Genomic DNA, 25,505 nt, shown 5'->3' with positions numbered 1-25,505 from the left:
AAAGATCAAAAACTTAAAATTCAATTCCTTGGACACCACTGGAAATAATCAGGCCAACAACAACTTCTTATAAAAACTGTCAATTGAAAAGAATTTTTAGGGGCGCCTAGGTGGCTCAGTCAGCTGGACATCTGACTCTTGATTTCAGCTCAGGTCATGGGATAGAGCCCTGTGTTGGACTCTGCACTGAGCGTGTAGCCTGCTTAAGATTCTCCCCCACTCTCCCTCTGCCCTTCCCCTCCGCTCGCACTCTCTCTCTAAAATAAAAAAAATTAAAGAAAAAATTTTTAGCCTACTCTTCCTATACAAATTCTATTTCAGGGTGACCAAACAGTCGCCTGGGGGGAGAAAACCTTTGTTTCACGGAAGAATTCTAGTGTAGAAGGGAGGGCAGAAATGGGAGATCACCATTTTGCAACTCCTAATAAAATAACTGACTGAGGCAATGATCATCAATGAATGAAACCATTAGGTTAAAGACTGATGAGGAACTTTACAAGACAGATTGGCTGTCACCACCTGAACCCAAAGATCAATCTTAGCATCACCAAAAGAGGGAAAAAAACTTTCAATGTGATATAGTATGAAGCACGTAGCACAACTGGCAAAGTATCTGTGCCAAAAAGTCAAACTTGAATATAAAGTACCTAAAGCTAACTTCATTAACCAGAAAAGTGGGGGATAAAGTTAAATGATACTACAAGGATACAAATCTAGAATGGGGGACATTTCATAGGACAAGTGGCCCAGTTTCTCTAACAATTCATGAAGGGGGGAAAAAGGAGCAAGGGAACACTCTATACTAAAAAGAAACTTGAGACACAACAAGAAAATAAATGTGGAGACCTTGTTTGGATCACTATTTGAGTAAACCAGCTGAAGAAAACTTCAATGAAACATAAATGGAAATGTGATTAAGAACTAGGTATTAGAGGATACCAAGGAATTATTAATAGCAAGTTGGAGAGATGCCCATATTTTTAAAGAGAGAAGCATAGTAAAGTGACAGTGAAGGGACATATTGGGATTTGCTTTAAAATACTTCAGCAATCTGGGGAGCGTCAGTGGCTCAGTTGGTTAATGTTGGACTCTGGATTTCGGTTCAGGTCATGATCTCATAGTTGATGAGATGAGCTCCATGTTAGGCTCTGTGCTGTCAATGCAGAGCCTGCCTCAGATTCTCTTAGCCTTTCCCCCGCTTGCGTGTATGCTCTCTCTCTCTCAAAATAAATAAACATAAAAACAAAATAGAAACTTCGTAGAATTACCAGGCAGTGCTGAGGCCCCAACTTAGGTCAGCGATTAGGAATTTAGTGGTACTGGGGCGCCTGGGTGGCTCAATCGGTTAAGTGTCCAACTTAAGCAGAGATCATGATCTCATGGTTCCTGAGTTCTAGTCCCACATCAGGCTCTATGCTGACAGTTCAGAGCCTAGAGCCTGCTTTGGAATTCTGTGTCTCCTCTCTCTGCCCCTCTCCCGCTTGCGCTCTCTTTCTCTCAAAAATAAACAAACATTAAAAAAAAAATTAACGGGGGAGCCTGGGCGGCTCAGTCGATTGAGCGTCCGACTTCAGCTCAGGTCACAAACTTGCGTTCATGGGTTCAAGACCCGCATCGGGCTCTGTGCTGACAGCTTATAGCCTGGAGGCTGCTTTGGATTCTGTGTCTCCCTCTTTCTCTGTCCCTTCCTTGCTCATGGTCTGTTTCTCAAAAAATAAAATAACATGTTAAAAAAAAAAAAGAATTTAGAGATACTATTTAATCCTTTGTATTATGTGATTTTCTCAAGCAGTATCTAGACAGACAGTTGGGCTTACACCAGCTTGGATTTTTTTCCCCCTCAGGCACATAATACAATGACGAAGAAGTTTAGCATACTGCCAATCAGTGACTGAAATGGCAGGCTATGGAATCTAAGCTAATTAGAGAGTATAGACAAGAAGCTGATGGAAGAATAGAAAATGGTCTAAACGAAAATGTCACTGTCTAAAGCTCCTAATGAGGTCTAGGAATAGCTACACTGGAAGTAGTTAAAAAGGCAGGCTAAAAGAATAGGTTGTGGGATGTTCACATTAGTGATTCTGAACATTTTCAGATGTTGCCAAGGTCCAGGGTAAAAAGTATGGTTTAAGTGAAATGGAAGAAGTCTCTGGAATAAAAGTTAGATGGCATGGCTATCTCAGTATATAGCCATGTGATGTTTAAATAACCCAGACAGAAGTTAAAAAGAAAAGCAAAACTGAGAGCCAGTTGCCAAAGTTTTCATTGAATAAGAGGTACTGTCCAGGAAGTCAGCAGGTAACTGAAATTAAACACATCTCAGATGGAACAGACAGCAAGCACCTCATACAAGCAGGGGTTTGAAAAGTAAGGCAACAGCTCCATAATCTTTGCAGATTAAGCTCAAAACTCCTTACAGCAGCAGGTCCCAAATTCATCATGCTATGCCATACACTGATGCTTCTGTCAGTTACCCCTCTACATGGAATATCCTTTCCTGACTTTATCCAACTAATTCTTTCAAGACTCAGCTCTTCCTCTGTATTCCATAGTACCTTGTATGGGTCTGTTTTAGTGCTTTCAAACATATGTGTATTTTTGATAACTTGGAGTTTATTATTCTAATTAAATGTTCGTTATTCTACCTCCCTGTAGACTATAAGCAGGGACTGTGGCTTTCAACCTTATATACCCAATGCATGACATACAAACATACAGTCAGTAAGTGGCTGCTACATAACTGAATAAGCCCCTTTCATTATACAAATGAATAGCACCAAATTCAACTTCCCATTTTTCCTAACCAAAGTAAGTTTAACTACAGTAATGGATAGTTAGAGAGATATTATTTTAAAGAAAATTTCAAAAGAAAAAAACTTCACTTTCCCTTTCTTCTCCTAAAGTACTTGGATTTCCAACAAACTTTCTATTTTTGCAGGAAGATAACAGAAAAGAGGAATAATTAGAATACCAGAAAGAATTCTGAGACTATTATTATCTTTGTCCTTTTGGCTAGACAATTCCTTAAATTTATGTTTAATAACTACTAATCTTGAATAACTTTAGTAGGATGAATTTTAGCCAATCAATCAAGTTACCTAAAAAAAGTGAAGCAAAAGTGATTTAAGAGGTAGAAGACTGGAAAAGTGAAAAGAGCATTACGTAGGAAGTCAAAAAATTCACATTCGTGTTTCTATACTACTTCCTGGGAGGTATATGGAAAAGTCACAATCCCTCTTCACCTATAAAATGGAAATACCATGAGTACCATTTCATAGGATTCTCGTGAGAATTAAATAAATTAGCCCATACAAGAGAACCCTGGAACACACTGCCATACCAGATAGTAAGGAAGCTATCAAAAACCAATTCCAGGGACGTGTGGGTGGCTCAGTCAGTTAAGCATCCGACTCTTGATTTTGGGTCGGGTCATGATCTCATGGTTCATGGGTTCAAGCCCCGCATTGGGCTCTGTGCTAACAGTGGAGAGCCTGCTTGGGATTCTCACTCTCTCTCCCTCTCTCTGCCCCTCCTCACCATTCTCTCTCAAAATAAATAAATAAATTTTAAAAAATAAATAAATAAAAGACTAATTCTACGTTGTGTCAAAGGACTTGAGAGCCAGTCTGAAGAGGCTTGCATCTTTGGCCACAGATGCAACATTTAAGCATCAATAAGGATAATAACTGCAACAGATTAAAAATACCAAATATAGGTAGCTGAAATATTTAAGTTCCTAACATTATAAAAAAATTAATTGGTTTCCTTTAGAGAATGATAGGGAACCAATTCTTTATTTTGAAAACTAATAATAAATATGGGAAAGGATGAATCAAATAGTGGATAAAGTTTCTTGTTATTAAAGTATTCCAACAAATACATGGAAAAGGAATCATAGGGTTGGAATAAATACCATTTTGCAACCCCTAATGAATTAACGGATCTACGTAACAATCACCAATGGCTGCTGCTTATACAATGAAAAAGAGAGACATTATATACCTCTTGATAAAGTATACAACACTACTGGAGTGCCTGGGTGGCTCAGTCGGTTTAAGCATCCAACTGTTGGTTTTTCTCAGGTCATGATCTCATGGTTGTGGGATTGAGCCCTACATCAAGCTCTGCACTGACAGTGTGGAGCCTGCTTGGGATTCTCTATCTTTCTCTGGCCATCACCTGCTCACTCTCTCTCTCGAAACAAATAAACATTAAAAAAAAGGAATACAACACTATCCATAAAGTAGTCTTGAAACCAAACAAAAAACAACTATCAACATAAATAAGTGCCTATATCCAACCCAATTTACAAAAAACACAGAAAACAACGAAATATGTTAAACTATACCACAGGAATGCAATCCACTAGAGTCCTGACTTGAAAAACTCTACAGGAAAAATGGTCCGATTTAACAAACAGGAAAAAGAAAAAAAAGGGGGTAGGGCTAACAGGGGAACTTACACAGATTTAAGACACATAAAACTAAACAATACTGTTTACACACTTACGTGACAAAACTGTAAAGAAAAGTAAAGAATAGATCACCATGAAAGACAGGACTATAGTTCCTCTGATTGGGAAATGACTGGGAGGGCAATGTAGAGGGCTTCTCAAGTGGTTGGCCAGGGGCCACCTCCTGACTTAGGTACTGGTTCCAAGGGTGTTCACTTTATTATATATACAATTCATTAAGCTGTACTTTTATGCAGATTTACTTTTGTATTACTTTTAGCAACAAAAATTTACATAGACTGTTACTAAACACAGAAGTTTTATAATCCTCATCCTGCTAATCAGTCTTCTCCCCAGTTGCTATTATCATATATTGACATGAGAAGTAGCTTTTGGAATCTTGTGGAACATACTGATAAATTTTCAAAAAACAAAAAAGGTATCATTAAAGTGTTTTGAACAGTGCACTCGATGTCAGCTATATCGTACAGTTTTATATATAAAGTCATATAAAGTAAGATAAAGGCCCCTTATACTTACTAGTTTGCTGTTGCTGCTGCTGTGTATTAAATCCTCCAAATCCCAGTCCAGTTCCCAAACCAGTACCTAAACCAGTACTACTTCCAGTTGTTGTGCCAAAACCAGTACCAAATCCAAACCCTTTGTTCTGAGTACCACCGAAGAGTCCTTTGAAGGAAAAATTAAAATTGCATAAGTTAACCAAAAAACCAAGCTCTAGCTCATTCATTTCTACAAATGGCGTACGATGTCCTCTTACCAGTAGTGCCTGTGTTAGCTGGAGCAGAAAAGCTGAATGCAGAACCAGCTGTTGTAGATGTTGTCCCAAATCCTCCAAACCCAACTAATTAAAAAAGGATAAATAAAACAGACACAATCTTTTATATACATACATTTCTTTTTCAAATTATTTTATGTCGTTGCCACATATAGAGACAAAATCTATTGATCTAATTTTTCCTTCCTCTACTTTCAACTTCAATTTTTAAAAAACTATACTACTAATCAAGAAGTCAAATGTTGCAAGAAGTGACTAAGTATTTAAAACAGAAATAGCACAATGCAATACATACTCTTCAACATACCCTTAAGTCACAGCTGAGAAAACATGCTAAGCCTACTAGCATGCTTAACAAACTCTAAAATGACTATGTATATACTTTTAGAGCAGGAGTTGCAAATTCAAATGCCTGTAAGATTTAGGCTGATAACATTAATAAGTGAAATAGACCAGGTGTTAACTGACTGGTAGAACTGTTCAATGTGAACAGTTTTTAAAAATGGAAGCAGTTTCTAAATTCAAGCAGATTACTGCCACAGGAAAAAGGTAGTAATGTTGTTTATTCCCATCCCCCCCCCCCCCCGCCCAAACCCGAAGATCTAGATTTTCTCTGTGAAATTTACAGAATTTTAGACCCTAATTAACTAATTAATTTTTTGGAACGAATTCAAATATTTTTAAAGTAGCGTGCTAAACAAATCGTATTAGCAGACTGTGGTGCCAGTTTGAAACTTTGGCTTTGGTGAATTAACTTAGGTTCTATTTTAGCTTCCTTTCTACTTAGTCTTCATGAAAATTTACCAACTTTCCCAAGGAAACATACTGACCTCCCTACAACAAGAATGTGTTTCTTGAAGGAAGAGTGAAGGGGGAAAAACTAGGGAAAGAGAGAACTAGCACAGCCCTCTGGACCAAGTTGGCAACTAACAGATCTACAAATTTCATTTTTAGATTTAAGTTTAGAGATGAAACTAATCTTAACCATATGTAACTTGACATATGGATGGAATGGAATACTGACGAGCTAAAATTGTTTTATGTTTTTTCCCTTATTGTCAGTCTGATTACCAAGGTGATACCAAAAAGACTTTTAAGAAAAATATTTGAACCATCAGTGATCTCGGAGTTATGCCACAGGTTTTCTGGAATTCTAATTTTTAATCTCATATATTTCTAGTATAAGAGACAGGGATTCATGTTATATAAAAGATATAAGGAAAAAACCCAACCCTTTTGATATCATATAATTTTAATTTGGAAAATTACTCACAAATAGACTGCATGTTGCAGCCATAACCAGGTAGGTTCTACTGTAGTATTGCAAACTATAAACATTTTGATAAAAATCACCTAAAGTACAGAACACTGTTCTCAATCTTTTTCATTATTCTTCACTTCCATAGAAAAACTATGATATATTCTGGATTGGCTACACAATAAAAATATTAGTATCTTATCATGTTCCATAATACCAAAAATGTTTATTTGTAATAGTGGATCTGCAAAGATACAAAATAAACAAGGGTTTCTATCCCTTTGCTGAAGATTCAGTTAATGAACATATATATAAAGTAGTTAAAATACAGTTATATTATCACAACTCAACACTTAACAGTGGTAACTCCAAATGAACATGAAATCAAGCAAATACCAACAAGTTTATTTACTGTTGTTGAATTACAAGCTGGGTGGCTTTGTTCAGAAACACAAATTTCAAAATAATATTGCTGTTTTACCCAGTGCCAATTTTAAGCAAACAGGGAAAAGTAAACATACCAAATGGCAGTGATACATGATTATTTAATAATGGATTATTTTATCTTTGGAATTCAAGGTTTCAAGTATTCTTCAAAAAGGTTTCAAACCAGATGCCAAGATGATTTTCGCACTGTGCTAACAAATACTGCACGAACACCAGACTTCCCAAGTAAATTTTAGAGAATAAATAATAATGTTTACCAAATGCATATAATTGGCACGGGCATAAGTGGCGTAATGTAAGAGAATATGGACAAGAAATTCATATACGAGCAGCAGAGGAACAAGACTATTCTATAGGGTGACTGTATGTAAAGGACACATAGACCTATTTTAAATTTATATACACATATACACACATTATAGTTTGTGTTTTGCAAATTTCCAAGGAGCTTCAATCCACATAGACACTAAAATCTTCCTAATTATCTCTTTGAATGCAAATATGTCTAGCCTACCTACTTGAACTCAATGCTACTTGACAATAAATTGCTCTAATCATTTCTCAAAAAATCCAGTAAAAAACTGGGGGCTCTTTCCATAACTACAAATCTTATAGAAATGTGTCCTAATCTGGGGTTGACCAAAGAAATACATTATTGTTGTTACACACCATAAAAAACAAGGCAAGTTACTGCTGTTCGTATAAGACTTGTTTGGGAAACACAAGGACAATCAAATGAAATTCCAATGAAAGATGCAGGAAAAATGGAAAAAAGAAAAAATGACTGCAGGAGTCCAAGAATCCCAGAAAAACGAGCCTGACTGCTGAGCTTTTATTTTGGAAGAGATACGTAATAATTTGGAAAACATAATCTACTCAAAATAATAATCCATTCGAAATTCTCATCACTTGGAAGGTATATTGTTTAATTAAATGCAAGCTTAAAAAAGGAACATTATAACTTGCAAGACTTCCTAAAACCGAATCTTTTAAGGCAGGCAAAACTGGATACAAATGTTTTTGATTCCACACTAGAAAGTGAATTTCCTTTCCTCATTAGGCAAGCCAGTGTTCTTTCCCAAACTAGGAACCACAAAATATTCTTGGACTCCGGCTCCCAACATTCGTTACACATACGACCCGCAGTATCTACCTGCACTTGCCAGACTGTTACCAAAATTGAACGGAGTCGCCGAGGTAGTAGAAACACCGAAATTGCCAATATTAAAGTTCACTGCAGGATTAGCAGTTAATCCGAAACCCCCAAAATTAAACCCACTGGCGGTGGAGTTGGCAGTCTCAAGCCCACCAAATCCTGATAGGCGTGTAGGCAAAGAAACAAAATTTTAAAATGGGAAAGAAGAAAAAGAAAAGAAAGCAAGAGGATTAGAAGAGTCAGCAGGTTTCACAGAAGTGAGCAAAGACAAACCTTGACTTAGCTCCAAACGAGTTAAGAAAGCGGAGGAGGTGGGGACAGGAGGAAGGAGCAGGAGCGTGAAGTCCCGCAGCAAGAACCAAAGGGGCCAGGACCGAAGGAGCCGCAGGGCACCGCCCCGGGGTCCCTAGCCCTAACCTCACCAAGCCCAGCAGCGGGAGCTAAGCAGGGATTCCCGCGGGTCCGGGAGGCTGAGGTGGGGAGGGCAGGGCGGGTCTCCGGCAATGGGAAAGAGGAGCCGTCCTCCAGTCTCTCCGAGTCCGACTCGCCGGCGGCGGGAAGCGAACCCTAGGAGGACAGGGCACTGCAGGGATCCACGCACAGCGTGGGAGCCACAGGCTGGGCCTCAAGTTCCGTAGCGGCCTCCTCAGGAGCCGCCTGGGCCCGCTCTGCCGCAGCCCGCCCTTTTCCCGGGCACCTAAAGTCTCCAAGTGGCCAAGAGACCCCAGGTTCGCCGGACTGGAGAGTCTCGGACCGAGGGGGCTGACCAGAGGCCTCCCTTTCTCCCCGGGAGAAGGTCTGGGAGGATCACTTACCCGCGGGGGCCGCGGTGGCTGCAGCGGTGCCAGAGGTGCCCGAGGGAGCCCCAAAGTTGAAGGCCATGTCGCGGGAGCAGGGGACCAAAGCACTGCTCCCGCGACACTAGGTGCTCTCGGCTTTCCGGTCCGGCGGGAAACTGCCCTAGGATAACGGAGTCCCGCCTCTTTTCTGGCCTAGCCAAAGAGACTGGAGCGCAGGCAAGGCGCAGGAGGCGGGGATTGGAGGGGGAACGCCCCCCGGCCCGCCAACTTCCGGGGGCTTAGCGGCCTCACGTGGCGTGGAGCGTCACAACTGGGAGGAAATGCTGGCAAATTAGCGGCTGCTTGGCGCCTGAAAGCCCTTAAAGGCTTGGAAAAGGTGTGCGTTAACAAGCAGTTGGGTTCGTGAGTTCGGGCTCCGCATTGGGCTGTCTGCTGGGTGCGCAGAGACCGCTTCGGGGCCTCTGTACTCCACTCTCTGCCCCTCCCGTTTTCACAGGCGCGCCGGGCACTGTGGCTCAAAAAAAAAAAAAAAAAAAAAAAAAAAAGATGTGCGTGGGGATGAATGCGACTGTGTAATGAGTACTGGATAGGTAGGCCAAATCCTCATCTCCGTACTGTAGGGTCAATGGATAATGCTAAAACTCATGAAAATTACTGAAGCAGCTTGTTACCTAGTCATGGGGGTAAATTAAAAACAAAACAAAAAACCTAACAGAGGTGCCTTTGAGAATGATGTCTACTTAGGTTTTTTTTAATAACAAACCTGAGAGAATTATTTGATTCTGAAATCCATGTGCTTGTATACCTGTTAAAAGAAAAACAATAACAAGCCGTTGTGTCTATCAAAATTAGAAATCCTTGGACGTAGCAATGCTACTTCTAAGAATTTATCTTATAAATGATTAGGCAAAGTTATGAAATACAAGGTATAACAAGTGATTGGAAACAAATGGGTTTGCTTAAATAGTTGCATTTATGAAAAGGAATGCTATTCAGACCTGAAATGGGAACAGTAAAGCTCTTTATGTACTGAAAAGATAGATCTGAAAGATAAATTACATGAAAAACAATTAGAACACTGTCTATGCTGTGCTACAATTTAGATGACAAAAAAGGGTTAGAATGTAGAAATGCACATTTTTGTATAAAATATTCCTGGAAAGATATATATAAGAAAGTGAATAACATTAGTTGCCTCTGGGAAGATGAACTGGGTGTCTGGGAGATGGGTGGAGGACTTTTCCCATAAAGCCCTTTTTCACTTGAGAATATAAATGTGTTACCTATTCAAAAAATTAAATCTTTCTATTAGTGGTAATTGCATGTGTCCCAGTGAGAGTGCTGATACAGGGAGGAGGACAGCGGGAAGGGAGATGGCAGCAGATGGACTTGACTGATGGGATGTGGAGGGAAGGGTAGGAGGAGTCTAGCAAGAGTCCCTGGTTTCTGGCTTGTACAGCTGGGTAGATTGTGATGGGAATTTGGAACGAAGACCAGAAAAAATGAATTCCTTTCTTAACTTTCTGGACTTGAGGACAGTCTGGCTGAGGACATCCAGCACGTGTTTGGTGTGTGCGACTGCCGTGTTTGGGTTGTGATTGAAGTCAGGGAGTGGCTGGAATTGTCAGGAAGAGTATCAAGTGAGAAGAGGTGGCAGCTGAGCACAGCATCAAGCATGGAGCAGGGGTGCCTGGGTGACTCAGTCGTTTCAGCATATGACTCTTGATTGCGGCTCAGGTCATGATCTCATGGTCGTGAGATCCAGCCCCACGTAGAGCTCTGTGATGACAGTGCAGAGCCTGCTTGGGATTCTCTCTCTCCCTCTCTCTCTGTCCCTCCCTTGCTTGTGCCCTCTCTTCTTTCAAATAAATAAATAAACAAGAAAGAAAGAAAGAAAGAAAGAAAGAAAGAAAGAAAGAAAGAGAAAAGAAGAAAGCAAACAGCCCTCAAGGGAGCCTGAGAGAGCTTGGCCAGAAAGGTAGGAGAACCAGCAGAGTGAAATCACAGAAATAACGGATGGAAGGGGAGAAGGATCAGGGATGAAAAATAATGGGTGAGTATTTCTTCCATAAGAAGCTTTCCCTGACCACCCTTTCTAAAATAGCACATTCAACTCCTGTCACTATGGCTACTTAAATATTCTTAGTAATTACCACCACCTATTTATTGATTCCCCTATTTAATATAAGCTAAATGAGGGCAGGGAACTTTTTTTTTTTTTTACTGGTTGTATCCCTACTGCTAGCAGAATGCCTCCTCCCATCCCCACAGACCTTAGTCAATACTGTAGAATGGATGAATGAGTTCCTTGACATGTCCCTGTTCCTTGCCTTTCCTATATTCTCCAAGTCCTACATATTTTATCTTTAAACATTTCTAAAATACTTTGTCTCCGCTGCCATCTCCCTGATTCAAATTGCCATAATCTTTTGCCTAGGCCAGGGATTAGCAAATGATGGCCAAATTGTGCACTGTCAACTTTTTTGTGTAAATACAGTTTTGGAGGGGGGTGTTGTTTTTTAGAGAGAGAGCACACAAAGGGGGGAGATTGACCGGGGGGGAGAGAGAGAGAGAGAGGGATAATCCCAAGCAGGCTTCATGCTCAGCATGGACTCTGACACAGGACTCGATCTCATGATCCTGGAATCATGACCTGAGCCAAAATCAAGAGTTGGACACTAAACCAACTGAGCCACCCAAGTCGCCCCATAAATAGAGTTTTACTGGAACACAGACACGTCCATTTGTTTACATGTTGTTTATGACTGCTTTTATGTTACAAGAGCAGAACTGAGTGGTTGGGACAAGAGAGGCTTGCAAAGCCAAAACTATTTTTCATCTGGCCCTTTACAGAAAAGGTTTGCCAACCCCTACCTAGACACTGCAGTGGCCCCTGCAGTGCAGCGAGCAGGGCTATTATACTATGACCTCATTCTGGGTTGCCTGGTGAACAGGCTGGCGTGGCTACGACTTCCCCCTTCTCCTGGGGAAAGGGACTGCACCCAAACTCAAGTCCCATGGAAACAGTGTCTTCTTTACCCTAGCAGTGGAGATGGTGACATTCCATGGGCAGCTGACATTCCCAATTTCTACAAAGCATTCACCCCAAATCCAAACTGTCTGTTGCTCAGCGGCTTGTACATTCCTCCATTGACAAGACTGCTTCTTCACGCTTGCCCCATAAAAAGAGGGACTAAAAGGCAGATATGTGCTCTGTACTGAGACCAAACAGTACTCTGGCCCTTGGCTTGCCTCTCCATGGGATGACAGGAGGATTGAGGGGCTTTGCCTTTTTTCTTGCTGTCCTGGCCCTATACATTTTTATTTTCCTCAATAAAGCCCATTATTTAGCCCCTGCTATGCAGCTTTGTGGAATTCACCCTGGAGGCTGGTGCACAACACCCAGACAATATCCATCCTGCATGCCAATGGAGACCCCAAAGGGACCCACCTAATACAGCAACTGCCTAACTGACCTCCCTGCTTCCACATAGACTCTTCCAATTTATTCACCCTGCAGCTAGAATAGGTCTTTCTAAACAAACCTGCCATGTCTCCCATGTCTCCCCCACCCCCTCAATCCTATTTACAATACTTCAGTGGCTTCCTGTGGGTCTTAAAATAAACCAAAATTTTTTACATGGCTTAATAAGATCCAAGTTGATCTGACCCCTGCCTTTCTCTCCAACCTTATCTCCTACTGTTCTTCCTTCTCTGAGCTCCAAGCAAACATCTTCTTAGTCATTTGTAAACCTGTTCCTTCCTGCTGCTGGGCATGACCTCCTTCCACTATCTGAAATGCTGAAATGCTTCCTTTGCCTAATTAACACCTATTCATCAGTCTCAGTCAGATGTTACTTCCTTAGGGAAACCTTCCTGCGACTCTAAGCCGTGTTCCCAGAGCATCATGAAACTTAGTTGAAATTTTACATTTATAATTATTTGGTTGCTTTCCCACCCCACCCCTCCACTAGACCCTAAGATCCAAATGTCTCTTTGTGATTACCAATAGCCTAGTTTATAGTGCCTGGCATAAAGTGGCTGCCCAATAAAGTTGGTTGAATACATTATTTTATTTTATTTTATTTTATTTTATTTTATTTTATTTTATTTTATTTATTTTTTTAATTTTATTTTCTATTCTATTCTAGTTTAGAGAGAGAGCATGAATGGCAGAGAGGGGCAGAGAGAGAGAGAGAGAGAGAGAGAGAATTTCAAGCAGGCTTTCTGCTGAGCAGAGCAGGACCAATCCCACGATCCTGGGATCATGACCTGAGCAGAAAACAAGAGTTGGATACAACCAACTGAGCCACCTAGGTGCCCTGAATGCATTATTTTAAAGTATAATGTATAAAGAAGCCAGGCCCTAAAGACCACACGCCGTATGATTTTTTTTTTTCCAAATAGTTATTTATTTTGAGAGAGAGTGCACACGTGCGTGAGTGGGGGAGGGGTAGAGAGAGAGGGAGAGAGAAAATCCTAAGCAGGCTCCACAAAATCCCAGCACAGAGCCCAACTTGGGGCTCAGTCATCATGACTCGAGCTGACTCTTGATTAGAGTCAGACATTTAACTGATTGAGCCACCCAGGCACCCCACTTTAACTTCTATGAGAAGCCCAGAAAAGGCAGATCTATAGAGACAGAATGTAGGTTAGCAGCTGCTTAGGGCTGCAGGTGGGAACAGAGGGATTTTAGTGAGGTAGTCATGTTCTAAAACTACATGACTCAGTAAATTTACTAAAAATCATTGTGTTTTACATTTAAAATTTTATGGCATGAAAATTATACCTCCATAAAGGTTAAAAAATAAATATATTAGTTGAATAAATGAAAGACTATAGTTATTATTGGAAATGGGGCCTTCATCTTGTGATAGATGTGTATCCATGTTTCTTGTGTTCTCTACCACACGTTATTAATTATTGTTCATGGGTGTGTATATGTTTTAATACCTGGTAACACATGTCACCCTTATTAGTATTCTTTTAAATATATTTTCTGAATCTCTCTTACTGCTTGATTTGAAATAATTAGGCTTGGTATGTTGCAGAGTTCCAGATGTCTCTATATACCTTTGAGCGAGCAGAAATAGATACACAGAACTCCCCTTATGACATAAGACAGCAAAAATCAGATTTGGGATTCCTTTTTTTTTTAAACTTAAATCCAAGTTAATTAACATGTAGTGTAATAATGTTTTCAGGAATAGAATTTAGTGATTCATCACTTACACATAACACCCAGTGCTCATCCAAACAAGTGTCCTCCTTAATGCCCATCACCCATTTAGCCCATCCCTCCACCCATCTCCCCTCCAGCAACCCTGTTTGTTCTCTGTATTTGAGAGACATGGTTTGTCTCCATCTCTGTTTTTATCTTATCTTTGCTTCCCTTTCCTTATGTTCATTGTTTCTTAAATTCCACATATGAGCGAAATCATATATTTGTCTTTCTCTGACTTATTTTGCTTAACATAACACACTCTAATCCCATCCACGTTGTTGCAAATGGCAAGATTTCATTCTTTTTGATTGCCAAGTAACACTCCATTGCATATATATACCACATCTTCTTTATCCATTCATCAGTTGACGGACATTTGGGATCTTTCCATAATTTGGCTATTGTTGATAGCGCTGCTATAAACATTGGGGTGCATTTGCCCCTTAAAATCAGCACTCCTGTATCCTTTTGATAAATACCTAGTAGTGCAATTGCTGGGTGGTAGGGTAGTTCTATTTCTAATTTTTTGAGGAAACTCCATACTGTTTTAGATTTGGGATTCCTTGAAAGCATATATGCTAGTGATCAAGTGTCCTCAATACATAATGACATTTGTAACACTGAGCTAGATATGTGATGGCTGAATTGGATTTGCTCTGATTTCAGAAATAAGATGCAATATTACTGGGATGGGAAAGGTTTTAAAGGTAGTCTAAATTTGGGGGCTAATCATTTTAGGACAAATGTCTATAGAAACAAAGGTCCAGGACCCCTCCCATAGCTCTCTGACCCTGCTGGGCCCTTCTGGGTGGACTTGTATGCCTTTAGTTTGTGTTTATCTGGAAGCGGGCCTGAATAAGAAGAATGTTAGCACAGGTGGGTTACTTGGGAAAAAGCAGCAGTGAGGGGATGGGAGGAGTGACACAGGGAAGGAAGAAACAATAATGGGAAGGAGTTCCTACTGTGGGCAATCCTAGTTGAGGAACTACCTAGAATGAGTCTGAGAACTGTCCCTCTGAGGACTGGAGCATTTATCAGCTGACTCCTACCTTTGGTTGAGGATCAATACCTGGGCCTATTAACCCCCCCAGTGCTCCTGAGGGGCTTCCAGGACTCTGGAGAAAGCCCTGGGGCAGAGGAGCACATTGTGGGACTCCCTTCAAGTGCGACTTGTCAGGCTGCCTAGAACTGTCCACCACAATGGAATGGACATCATAAGTGGCCCAAGAGGTGAGACTCAGGCCTGCATTTGTCAAGAGGGAAAAAAGCATCTTTCAAATGAAACTCCAGGGGCACATGAGTGGCTCAGTCAACTGAGTGTCTGACTCTTGATTCTGACTCAGGTCACAATCCCAAGGTCATGGGATGGAGCCCTGAATCAGGCTCCACGCTAAGAGTGGAGCCTGCTTGGGATTCTCTCTCTCCCTCTGACCCTCTCCCTGCCACGATCTCTCTCTAAAATTAAAAACAACAACAACAACAACAACAACAACAAAAAACAAATGAAACTCCAGAGACAACTGGTCATCTGATGACATAACAATTTCCAGTGCAATTTCATATAAACAGTTTTATTAGTGAAATACTTCATTGCATTAAGGATAGAAATAAACATGTCAAGAATCACATGAAATGAACCACCTATTTAAGCTACATGAAGAGCATTCTGGTCAGTATTCTGTTTAATAGCCACAAGCAATTAATTCTAGTAATAATGCCCAGAGGGCCAAGTGTGAAAGTCACCTTTTGTAGAACTCATATCTCAAGCAATTTAAATTAAAAACAAAAACAAAAAAAAACCTAGCCTCCCTTAGGTAAAAACCCCAATAGGGGTTAGTCATATAGTACTTGCTCCACTTGACCAGTGATCGTTCTAGAACATGAGGAAATAAAGTCCAGTAGGAAAAGCCTTGAGCTAAAAGTGGCAAAGCCCATTTCTTGTCCTGTGTTCAATTCCCAATTTTCCCTAAGAGAAGTGAGGTAACCTCTCTCTGGTTTCTCCCTAGCGAGTATCATAGTACAGGACACACACATTCTGGGATTATGACAATCACAAAGACTTTGGAGGCCTTTCCAGGATAATGGCTCCAAGAGAATAAGCATGAGTAATAGTTTGTTATTTTCAACCTAAGACCAAATAGGCATGTAAGTTCTTAATCAATCTATAATCTTGACTGCAGTTTCTGGGTTTGTCACAGATTTTTCAGAAAGATAATATCAAATGTGATTTTAAGCCAAATAACTTATTAGAATCTTATGGAAGTAATATGTGTTTGATCTCCCCACATGTGTGGGATTCAGTTTAAAGTGTATATCAACTGTTACCATTCCTAGTATTGAAAAATTTCCTCCTCACAAGTGACTATATCCTGATAACAAGATGAACCAATAAATACACACTGGCTTATATGTGGATAAGTAGGTGCATAAAAGAATAAGGTGTGCCAATTACATAGTTAAATATCGATAAATTTAAAAAATCTAGGTATTTGGTATTACTGACAAAATATTTTCAATTTAGTTTTTTACATTTTGGTGATTTAGAATATTTACAAAATATTTCTTAATTTATAGAGAAGCTGAAGGTTTAATGAACTGCCCCTTCAAGAAGGGAATATGTCACATGTTGCTTTAGTGTAGACAGAAGGAAATTGGGGCAAGTAATGGGATTTATTACCTCCACACAGGGATCAGAAGCTGTATTTGTGAAACCCATGGCTTTTTTCTTCATTTGCTTACATTGAAATCCAGTTTTATACAGAAAATCCTGTAAGATGATTCAGTTGTTAAGAAATTCTATGTGCATTTTGCTGGATAACTATGTAGGTTTCTTAATCAAAAATGAATACTGAACTTCACTACTCAAAGAAAATGCTCTTAAACGGGCTTGGATTTTGTGACATACGACGGTTCCTATCCTCTGACTGACTTAGGTTGCATTGAAAGTCAAAAGGTCTTCTGAGAAGACGCTGCTTCTGGATCCCAAGGGACCTTTCTTTAAAGCATTTTCTGTACAATATTTTAAAACACCATCATTCATTCTGTCAGCAAAATGATTGTCACAGGAAGTGTAGGGCACATTTTTCTCTATTCAGTGAGTGACAGTGACCCACAGAACACTGGAAGGGACCAAATGTGAGGAAAGAAAAACAACTTACAAAAACAATTTCAAAGTTCCCAAGAAAACTTCCCCAGAAGAAACGTTTTGTTAGTGCAGTCAGACTTCCCAAAATGTATGTGTAACTTAGGCTGTGGATGAATGGGTTTCCCATATTCGTAAATAATTTTGCAAAGTTACTCAATAGTATTGTAATTAATACAGTATCATATTTGGCAAGGATGACTGGAGGAAAAATCAGTTACTGATGATACCTCCCAGAAGCACCTTTCCCCATCAAGATCATTCTGACTAAAAAAAAAACAACAAACTACCCACAAATGTCATAACTAGCATTTCCTTCTACTTCATATGAAATATCTGTACTTGTCCTCACCAACATTATTTGTGCATTCTCTCGATTCACAAAAGTACAAGTAAAAAATCCGCAGGTGCTTATCACTATCAATCAACTTGACGGTTACTGCCCCACTGCCTACCTCACCCCACCCAACCCCTTCCCTGCTTGGTTCCCAGACAGTTTGAAAGTCAAAAGACTGAATTAATTTCTTGGAGGAATTATGAACTGAAGGTTAGCATATGAAATATAATTATGTAACTTTTTCAAAAGAGGAAACTAGATGCATTTTAGTGATGTACTGAATGAGGCTACTATTTTACCCTGGGTTCCGAACTCGTATTTACTTCTGTTTTGGGGGTGAAATGAATGGAGGAATACAACGTAAAATAGTATTTATATATTTTGAGCACAAAGTTTGGTAAATGAAGCATACTTACTAAGGTTAGACCAAGGAACGTTAACAAGTGATGCAGACATATTTTAACCACAACGGTGGTCACAGAATTCTGGAGCTACCAGCACCCAACAACAACAAAAATTACTATACAAGAGTTTATTAAATACTTGCTAGACACATGAAAAACAAAACAATTTTATAAAGCCTAATGGCCAACCATATCAGTCTGTTCTTTAACCTCCTGCCGGAATGCTCTCGTCGCTTGCCAGCACGGGGTCTCCTCCCTCCTCTCTGCAGCAGGCACCATGCCCATGAAGACGTGGATAGTTTCCTCACGTTGTGGTCCAGGTTAGGACAGCTCACACGGTTCCTTCCCCAAGCTCGGGCCACAGTTAGGTTCGTATGAGGGGTGCTCTTTCATCTGCGGTTCCCTGAGATTCAGAAGGGAGGGGACAGCGAAGTCAGGTATTCACATCAGAAACTTCTCCCAGGAAGTGAAAAGTTGGGGGACAGGGTGGTGGAGGAAGATGGACGGAGGAGAGACTGACAGGAGGGCAGTCGTCACACTCTGCTTCCTTCTCTCTTGGCCTGCCTCTTCTTTCCCATTCAGCCCTGACCTTGAAGAAGCCTGCTCTGACCACCTGCACCCCCGATACCAGAGCAGTACCCTTCCCTGTATTGACCCGGACTATAACTCTCATCAGACTACACTGAATTTGCTCCTTCCTGATTTGAAACCTACCAGAGAACAACGTCTCAGAGTAATGGGTGCTCAGTCATTGCCCCCTTGCTGAATACACGAAAATGGTTCATTGTAGGAGCAGTGATAACATTTACACAGGCTTTCACCTGTGCTTATGAAAATCTCAGTGACTGTATAAAGTCAGACGAGAAGTGAGATCCATAGCTAGAAATGACAGAATAAATGCCTCACACCTAATTCCTGCTAACCTGATGGGCACAGGTTAAGAGAAATAGTGGAAGAATGTAGAACCTAGGGAAATCTGAGGTAATAGGACTCAGATGGTTTCAACGTATTTCATTTCCTACTTCACGTTTGCTTCAGACACGTATTTGAAGCAGCTAGGAGCGGGGGGAGAAAGCCTTTGTTGCAAAAACGGAAGCTGCTGAGAATTTAAGAAAGGCTCTCACAGAAAAGACTCACTGAAGGCTGAGCTGGGTTGGCCTGCTGGTCACTTAGGGAGGCCAGCGTAACTCTGCTTATCCCATCCATTTGATGATGTTCCCTTCTCTCCAGGAAAGTTACTACTCCCCTGGGCCAATCGTTTCTTATGCAGTGATGACTCAGTGATAGGTATCTTCTGATATATTACGGATTCTTTCCAAGCAGGTCTCTGGTTGCCTTGCTCTACAATCTTGGGATTGTTGCATCACATAATTAATGTTTATTGAGTTCTTACTGTAAATGCTAACACTGGGCCAAATGCTTTCTGTCTACTGTCTCCTCTAATCCTCATGAAAAACCACTAAGGGAGGCTCTCTTATTATCCCACTTTACAGATGCAGAACTGAGGCGCAGTTTCTAGGGTCACACAGCTATGAAGTGGCAGAACTGGGATTTGAACGTAGGCGGTCTGACACACCAAAGCCCAGATGTTTAGCTGCTAAATACTCCTCTCCTTTCAGGTTATTTTCAGAAACATTAAGCTTACTCACAGGGATTTCATGCCCGCCAAGAGAGCCCCAAATACTGGACAGTACCATTCCATTACTCCTCCTCCTCTGATACATTGCCCTTGCCTCTCATTTGGTTTAGTAGTAATATAACCATGAAATCACTGTGCCCAGCATAAAACCTCAGAATCCACCCTAATGAGCCAGCCAGCTGACAAGCCCCTCAGTGAAGCACCGTTAGTTTCCTCCGGTAAGGTTACCCAGTAATAGAGAAGTTCCTCCAACCACTGCTCACCTCATCCATGGATCCCTGTCCTCTGCATGCAAGCCAGGTGAAGATCAAACCAAACAAAACACCCAGCGCCATGATAATGTAGGGTATGTTGGTGATGATCAGAGTAGTGTTTATCACAGACTTCAGTCGACTCGCAGTCTCTTTGTCAATGAGAACACTCTGGAAGGCAAGAAAATAGTATTCCTTTGATTACTAAATATCCAGGGTGTAAAGTTTTTGCTGTATCTTCCTTCTAAATCATTAAACACGATTTGGGGAAGTTTCTCTGTCGCTAACCAGAAATACTGAAAATCCATTTATAAATTAGATAACCAGAGGGGGCATTTATTCATTACATCTTCCTCTTTTTTTTTTTTTTTTTTCCTGAAGACATGTCTTACTTTCAAAATAGGTTGGAAATAGTAGGGAAAAAAGTATTCGAAAATAATGAGATAATACCATCTTTTGTATCAGACAACTCTAACTCGTCCTTTAAAATCCAACTCAGCATCACTTCCATCCACAAGTTTTCTCTGGCTACCTCAGGCCTAGTTAAAGGTCCCTTTACTGCACTTCCATATCACTCCCTAAAATCCCCCATCGCTGCGCACTCTGCCTTATAACCGTCTGTTTGGTCTCCTTGTGACCGTGAGGTTCCCAAAGGCAAGGTTTACAGCTCGGTCACCTCAACATCAGGAAAGCACTCTGCACGTAGTGGGTACTGAATTAATGTCAGTTGACTGAATGAATGAAACATTCCAACAATGGTATGTGGAAAGTATAATTAGTGTCTTGGCTAAATCTCTAGTAATCAAGACCAGAGGTCTCGATAGAAAGTGTTCAGGGATGTCTTGAGGCTCACCAGAGTTCCAGAGGGTGTTGATAACCAAGAAAATATTCTAGAATAACACTTGATGGATGCAGAACAAAGATATTATCTCCTTAAATTGTCACGGGTGGGGTGTCTGGAGAGCTTAATTTCATAAAAATTATGGCAACAAATGGGACTTTGGGCATAATTTGGGCTGAAACCGCACTGGACTGAGGCAGAGGATGGGCTTCTAGAGTTGGTACTTCCAATATCTGGCCAAGACCCATCAGAGTCAGAGTCTCCTTCTCTGGAAAAAGAAGGTGGGAGAGTAGGCTCCAATGTCACTTCAAAGTATAATGTTTTCTTTTTCTGGGATAAAGTCAAGTTCTTTCTAGGAGGCACCAAAAGTACAAAGTTTTACTCCATAATTCCCTGGATTCAATATGGTCTTTAACAAAAGAGCTAAGCAAAGCAAAGGTTGATTGGGGGCGGGGGGGGGGGGAGTTCAAATATGCCACAACTATGAACATAAGCTGGCAGTACAGGGTCCTTCCTCATTTTCAAAAAGCCCATTGGGGTGCCTGGGTAGTTCAGTCAGTTAAGCATCCGACTTCAGCTCAGGTCATGATCTTGGGGTTCATGAGTTTGAGCTCTGCATCGGGCACCGTGCTGACAGCCTGGAGCCTGGAGCTGCTTCAGATTCTGTGTCTCCCTCTCTGCCTCTCCCCTGCTCATGCTCTGTCTCTCTCTCTCAAAAATAAATAATAAAATATTGAAAATAAATTAAAAACAAAAAGCCCTGCTTTCATGTCAGTTGATTGAATGAATGAAACATTCCAACAATGGTATGTGGAAAGTATAATTAGTGTCTTGGTTAAATCTCTAGTAATCAAGACCAGAGGTCTCGATAGACCTCTCCACAAACAGTAAGAGTGATGACCCTGGAGCAATTTCAAATAGATTCTATAAGTTGGTAAATATTGCCTAAATTTTTCCTGTGAAACAATAAAAGCCTTGTCTTAGAATTGTAATCACAAACCCTTCAAAAATTTATAAATGTAGCTATCAAAGTAATGCCAAATGAAAAAAAAAATAGGTTATAAAACTGTATCTGCAGTATGGTCTCAAGTATTTAATATCAAAACTAGAAAAATACTAAGAGGCAATATAAGCAGATATAAACTGTACTTGTCTCTGAGGGACAGTTTATCAGTGATTCAGTTGTAAATATTTAAAAAAATTTTAAACTGAAGTAAAATTGACATATAACAATATATTAGTTTTGGGTGTACAACAGAATGATTCAATATTTGTATGGTGATTCACTTTTAAAATATACATTTTTAGTTTTCCAAGAGCTCTGTAAAGAGCACATGTTAGTTTTACAAAGTAGAAAACATTAAATTATTTTTTACAAAGTTCTTATCAGAGACAATTTTGCAATATACTGTTGAGTACAATAAAGCAAAAACAGTGTCATTCTGACTCAGGTTTTGTGGAAGTTTCTTTAATTTTCCTTTTTCTTGCCAATCTCTGTTACCAAATTTCCTATACAGAACAAGATTTTTTAGGGAACAGAGAAAAATAAAAAAAAACTTAAAGATGCTGCTGTTCATGACAGACGTAAGCCAACCAAGAATTTATTGGAGAGGGAAAACCCCTGCATGTAACCTCCCAAAACTGGGTGGAAGAGAGAGGGAAACTGAGGAGATTTACTATAGTAAATGTATGTGATTCAGAAAAGAATTTATCACAGGTATCTTAAATAGGTGTTTTCTGAGTTTTCCGAATATGTTTTTATTTACAAAACTTCAATTTATACTCAATGTTTACTGATAAAAATTCTGTGGGTACAGTGTGAAAGAAATATTTCTTCAGGGAAACTCTCTTTGTTTGAACTAAGACAGGATCTGTGTTGGGGCGCCTGGGTGGCTCAGTCGGTTAAGCAGCTGACTTCCACTCAGGTCATGATCTCGAGGTTCATAAGTTCAAGCCCCGTGTCAGGCTCTGTGCTGACAGCTCAGAGCCTGGAGCCTGCTTCCGATTCTGTGTCTCCCTCTCTGCCCCTCCCCCACTTACGCTCTGTCTCTCTCTGTCTCAAAAATAGACACCAAAAAAAAAAAATAATAATAAATTTAAGATAGGATCTGTGTCCTATAACTCATGATACGTTTGGTCACCAGAAAGTAAAACAAAAACAACTTCTATGTTATAAAATATAAGGCAACCATATATCACTGAAATGAATGAGACTGTATCATGTTTTATTCAATCATTTCTTTAATCACCTTACACAAAACCTTCATGTAATGTTGCCAATCATTTTAATTTTACTCTCTTTTCCTCCTCCTTTACTAATGAATGGTAAACTGATTACATTTTACAAACTGGCAGGGGTTCAAAGATGGAGAAGATGCAAAGAAAGGTTTAACTGGAAATCTGAGTGTTGGCTATTTTTTCTGCTTCAGCAGTGTCTGACATTGCTTCATTTACCTTTGCCTTTTGTTTCGTACATAACCAGCTTCCCAGAAGAGAGTTTTGCCCGATAATATTCTTGAGAAGGGAAATTTTTGTTCTGTCATTTTTAAATCTCAAACTTCATGTGAACATATAAAGAGAAATTTTATGAGGACAAACAGGTTCTTAAAAATCACCTTTCCCCCTTTCTTACATCTTAAATTACATAGCTACAATAGTCGACATCATAATGGAAGTTTTCCAAGCTTCCACAAGTAAATCATACCCATGGCTCCCTCCCAGGACTTACCTCGTTGATATACATCACTGGGAAAACCATGGTTCTAATGCTTCCCGTTTCACTACAAAGACAAAAGGTGACAAATCAAAACCACAGTGAGATATCACCTCATACCTGTTCCAATGGCTATTATCAAAAGGCAAAGGGTAGTAATGTTGGTGGGGATGCGGATGAAAAGGAATCCATGTGCCCTGTTGACAGAATGTAAACTGGTGCAGCTGCTAGGGCAAACAGTAGAGAGATTGCTCAAAAAATTAAAAACAGAATTACAATACGATCCAGCAATTCCACTTCTGGGTATTTAGCCAAAGAAAATGAATCCCTAACTCGAAAAGACATATGCACCCCTATATTACTGGAGTATTTTTTTCCAGTAGCAAAGATATGGAAGCAACCAAAGTGTCCATCGATGGACGATTAAATAAAGAAAACATGGTATATGTTCACACTGGAATACTATTCAGCCATAGAAAAGGATGCAATCTTGCCATTTGTGACAACATGAATGGACCCTCAGGGCACTACACTAAATGAAACGAATCAGAGAAAGTCAAATACTATTTATTCTCCCTTTTGTGTGGAATCTAAAACAAATAAACAAAAAACCAAGCTTACACGCATAGAGAACAGACTGGTGGTTGCCAGAGTTGGGAGTTGGGGGGTTGGCGAAATGGGTGGAGTCAAAAGGTACAAACTTCCAGTTATACAATAAGTAAGTCACAGGGATCTAATGTACAGCATGGCAACTATGGTTAATAATACCGTAATGCACAGTTGAAAGTTGCTAAGCAGAGTAGATCTTAAAAGTTCTCATCACAAGAAAAAAAATTTTGTACCAAGTATGGTGACAGACGTTAACTAGACATTGTGGTGAACATTTTGCAATATATACAAATATCGAGTCATTATATACCTGAAGCTAATATGTTGTATGTCAGTTATACCTCAATTAAAAAAAGACAAAATATGAGATTATTTTACCGACATCCTCAGTGTGATAGCAAACTGGCCTGGAGAGATAAGTTTATATGAAAATTCTAGCACACTTATTTCATTAAATTTCCCAGCACTTATGAAGACTTCTTCATACTTTTGCAAACACTTATCAATCAGAAGTTAGATTCCAGTCTGTCAGTCTAACAATTCCAAGTGTTGCCTGTGTATGTAAAGTTGTTTTTTTTATATCAAAACACAAGATAATAAAAGCAAATTCATCAAAATGATTACTATTCTCCCAAGAGTTATCAGAGGCATGGCCACAGCCAGCAGAACAATGCTACCACTGAGAAATGCTACCATTTCTCAGAATGTTTTGTGACCAGACCACTAAGTATTGTCTTCACTAGAGCTCAGAGCACTCTACCAAGAACCAGCCCTACACCTGGTGTTTGGGGGACACTGTCTCATTTAATTCTTACAGTAATCCCATGCAGTAGGCATCACTGTCCCACGTGGAAGACATGGAAATTATGGCTTAGAGTCACTTGCCCAGGACCAACATGAGCAAAAGGTGAAGCCAGGATTGTAATTCCATTTTGATTCTAAGGCTCTAGATCTTAACTACTATACTAGACTACCTCAGAAATACACACGTGTGTATGTGTATGGCAAAATGCATTCGTGCAAACCACATTTGTGTTCTAGAACAATCTGTGACATATGGGGTTAAAGCTGGCAAATCTGATGGCGGAAATCAAGTTTTACAGATAGATAGGCAGATAGATAGATAAGTGGAAAGAAAGAATAGATACGTGATATATTATATATAGTTTTGCAATTTGTTTTTCATTAACATTAAGTCGTACACATTTTCTCATATCTAAAAAATGCCCATTGAAAGTTTGAGCAGGATATTATACTTAGTATCCTAATTAAGTAGTGTTTTTTTAGATGGAGTGTGGGGAGGAAAGGCTGGACTCGGGAGCCTATTTTAAGCTCTGGAGCCTGTGGCTGGTCCTGGGTGGGAGCAGTGGGAAGACAGAAAGGGAGGCAACTGGAGTCGTGGCAAGGGAAGGGCTGCATGGAGTGGGGAAGAACA

The 25,505-nt window shown here is 40.1% G+C and overlaps 2 protein-coding genes across 3 annotated transcripts in view; both read right to left on the bottom strand.

The window, feature by feature from the left end:
• The window catches only part of NUP54 (nucleoporin 54), a 54,531-nt gene extending 45,396 nt beyond the window's left edge, over positions 1 to 9,135 (bottom strand). Inside the window, exons 1-3 of one of the 2 annotated variants that reach the window (XM_042936159.1) lie at positions 8,926 to 9,135; positions 5,232 to 5,315; positions 4,994 to 5,140 (exon numbers count right to left, since the gene is read on the bottom strand). In XM_042936159.1, coding sequence (XP_042792093.1) covers positions 4,994 to 5,140; positions 5,232 to 5,315; positions 8,926 to 8,992 — 298 coding nt within the window. In that variant the 5' untranslated portion in view covers positions 8,993 to 9,135. The remainder of the gene's footprint in view (positions 1 to 4,993; positions 5,141 to 5,231; positions 5,316 to 8,925) is intronic. The other variant, XM_042936158.1, reaches the window with a different exon arrangement.
• Positions 9,136 to 15,668: 6,533 nt separating this feature from the next.
• SCARB2 (scavenger receptor class B member 2) overlaps positions 15,669 to 25,505 on the bottom strand; it is a 76,105-nt gene continuing 66,268 nt past the window's right edge. Inside the window, exons 10-12 of the mRNA XM_042936157.1 lie at positions 23,477 to 23,528; positions 19,920 to 20,078; positions 15,669 to 18,420 (exon numbers count right to left, since the gene is read on the bottom strand). Of these exons, the coding sequence (XP_042792091.1) occupies positions 18,382 to 18,420; positions 19,920 to 20,078; positions 23,477 to 23,528 (250 nt within the window). The 3' untranslated portion in view covers positions 15,669 to 18,381. The remainder of the gene's footprint in view (positions 18,421 to 19,919; positions 20,079 to 23,476; positions 23,529 to 25,505) is intronic.

This window comes from Panthera leo, chromosome B1 (assembly GCF_018350215.1).
Source record: "Panthera leo isolate Ple1 chromosome B1, P.leo_Ple1_pat1.1, whole genome shotgun sequence".
Lineage (NCBI taxonomy): Eukaryota > Metazoa > Chordata > Mammalia > Carnivora > Felidae > Panthera > Panthera leo.
Note: the sequence above shows the minus strand (reverse complement) of the source record. Positions and strands in the feature narration are given on the sequence as shown.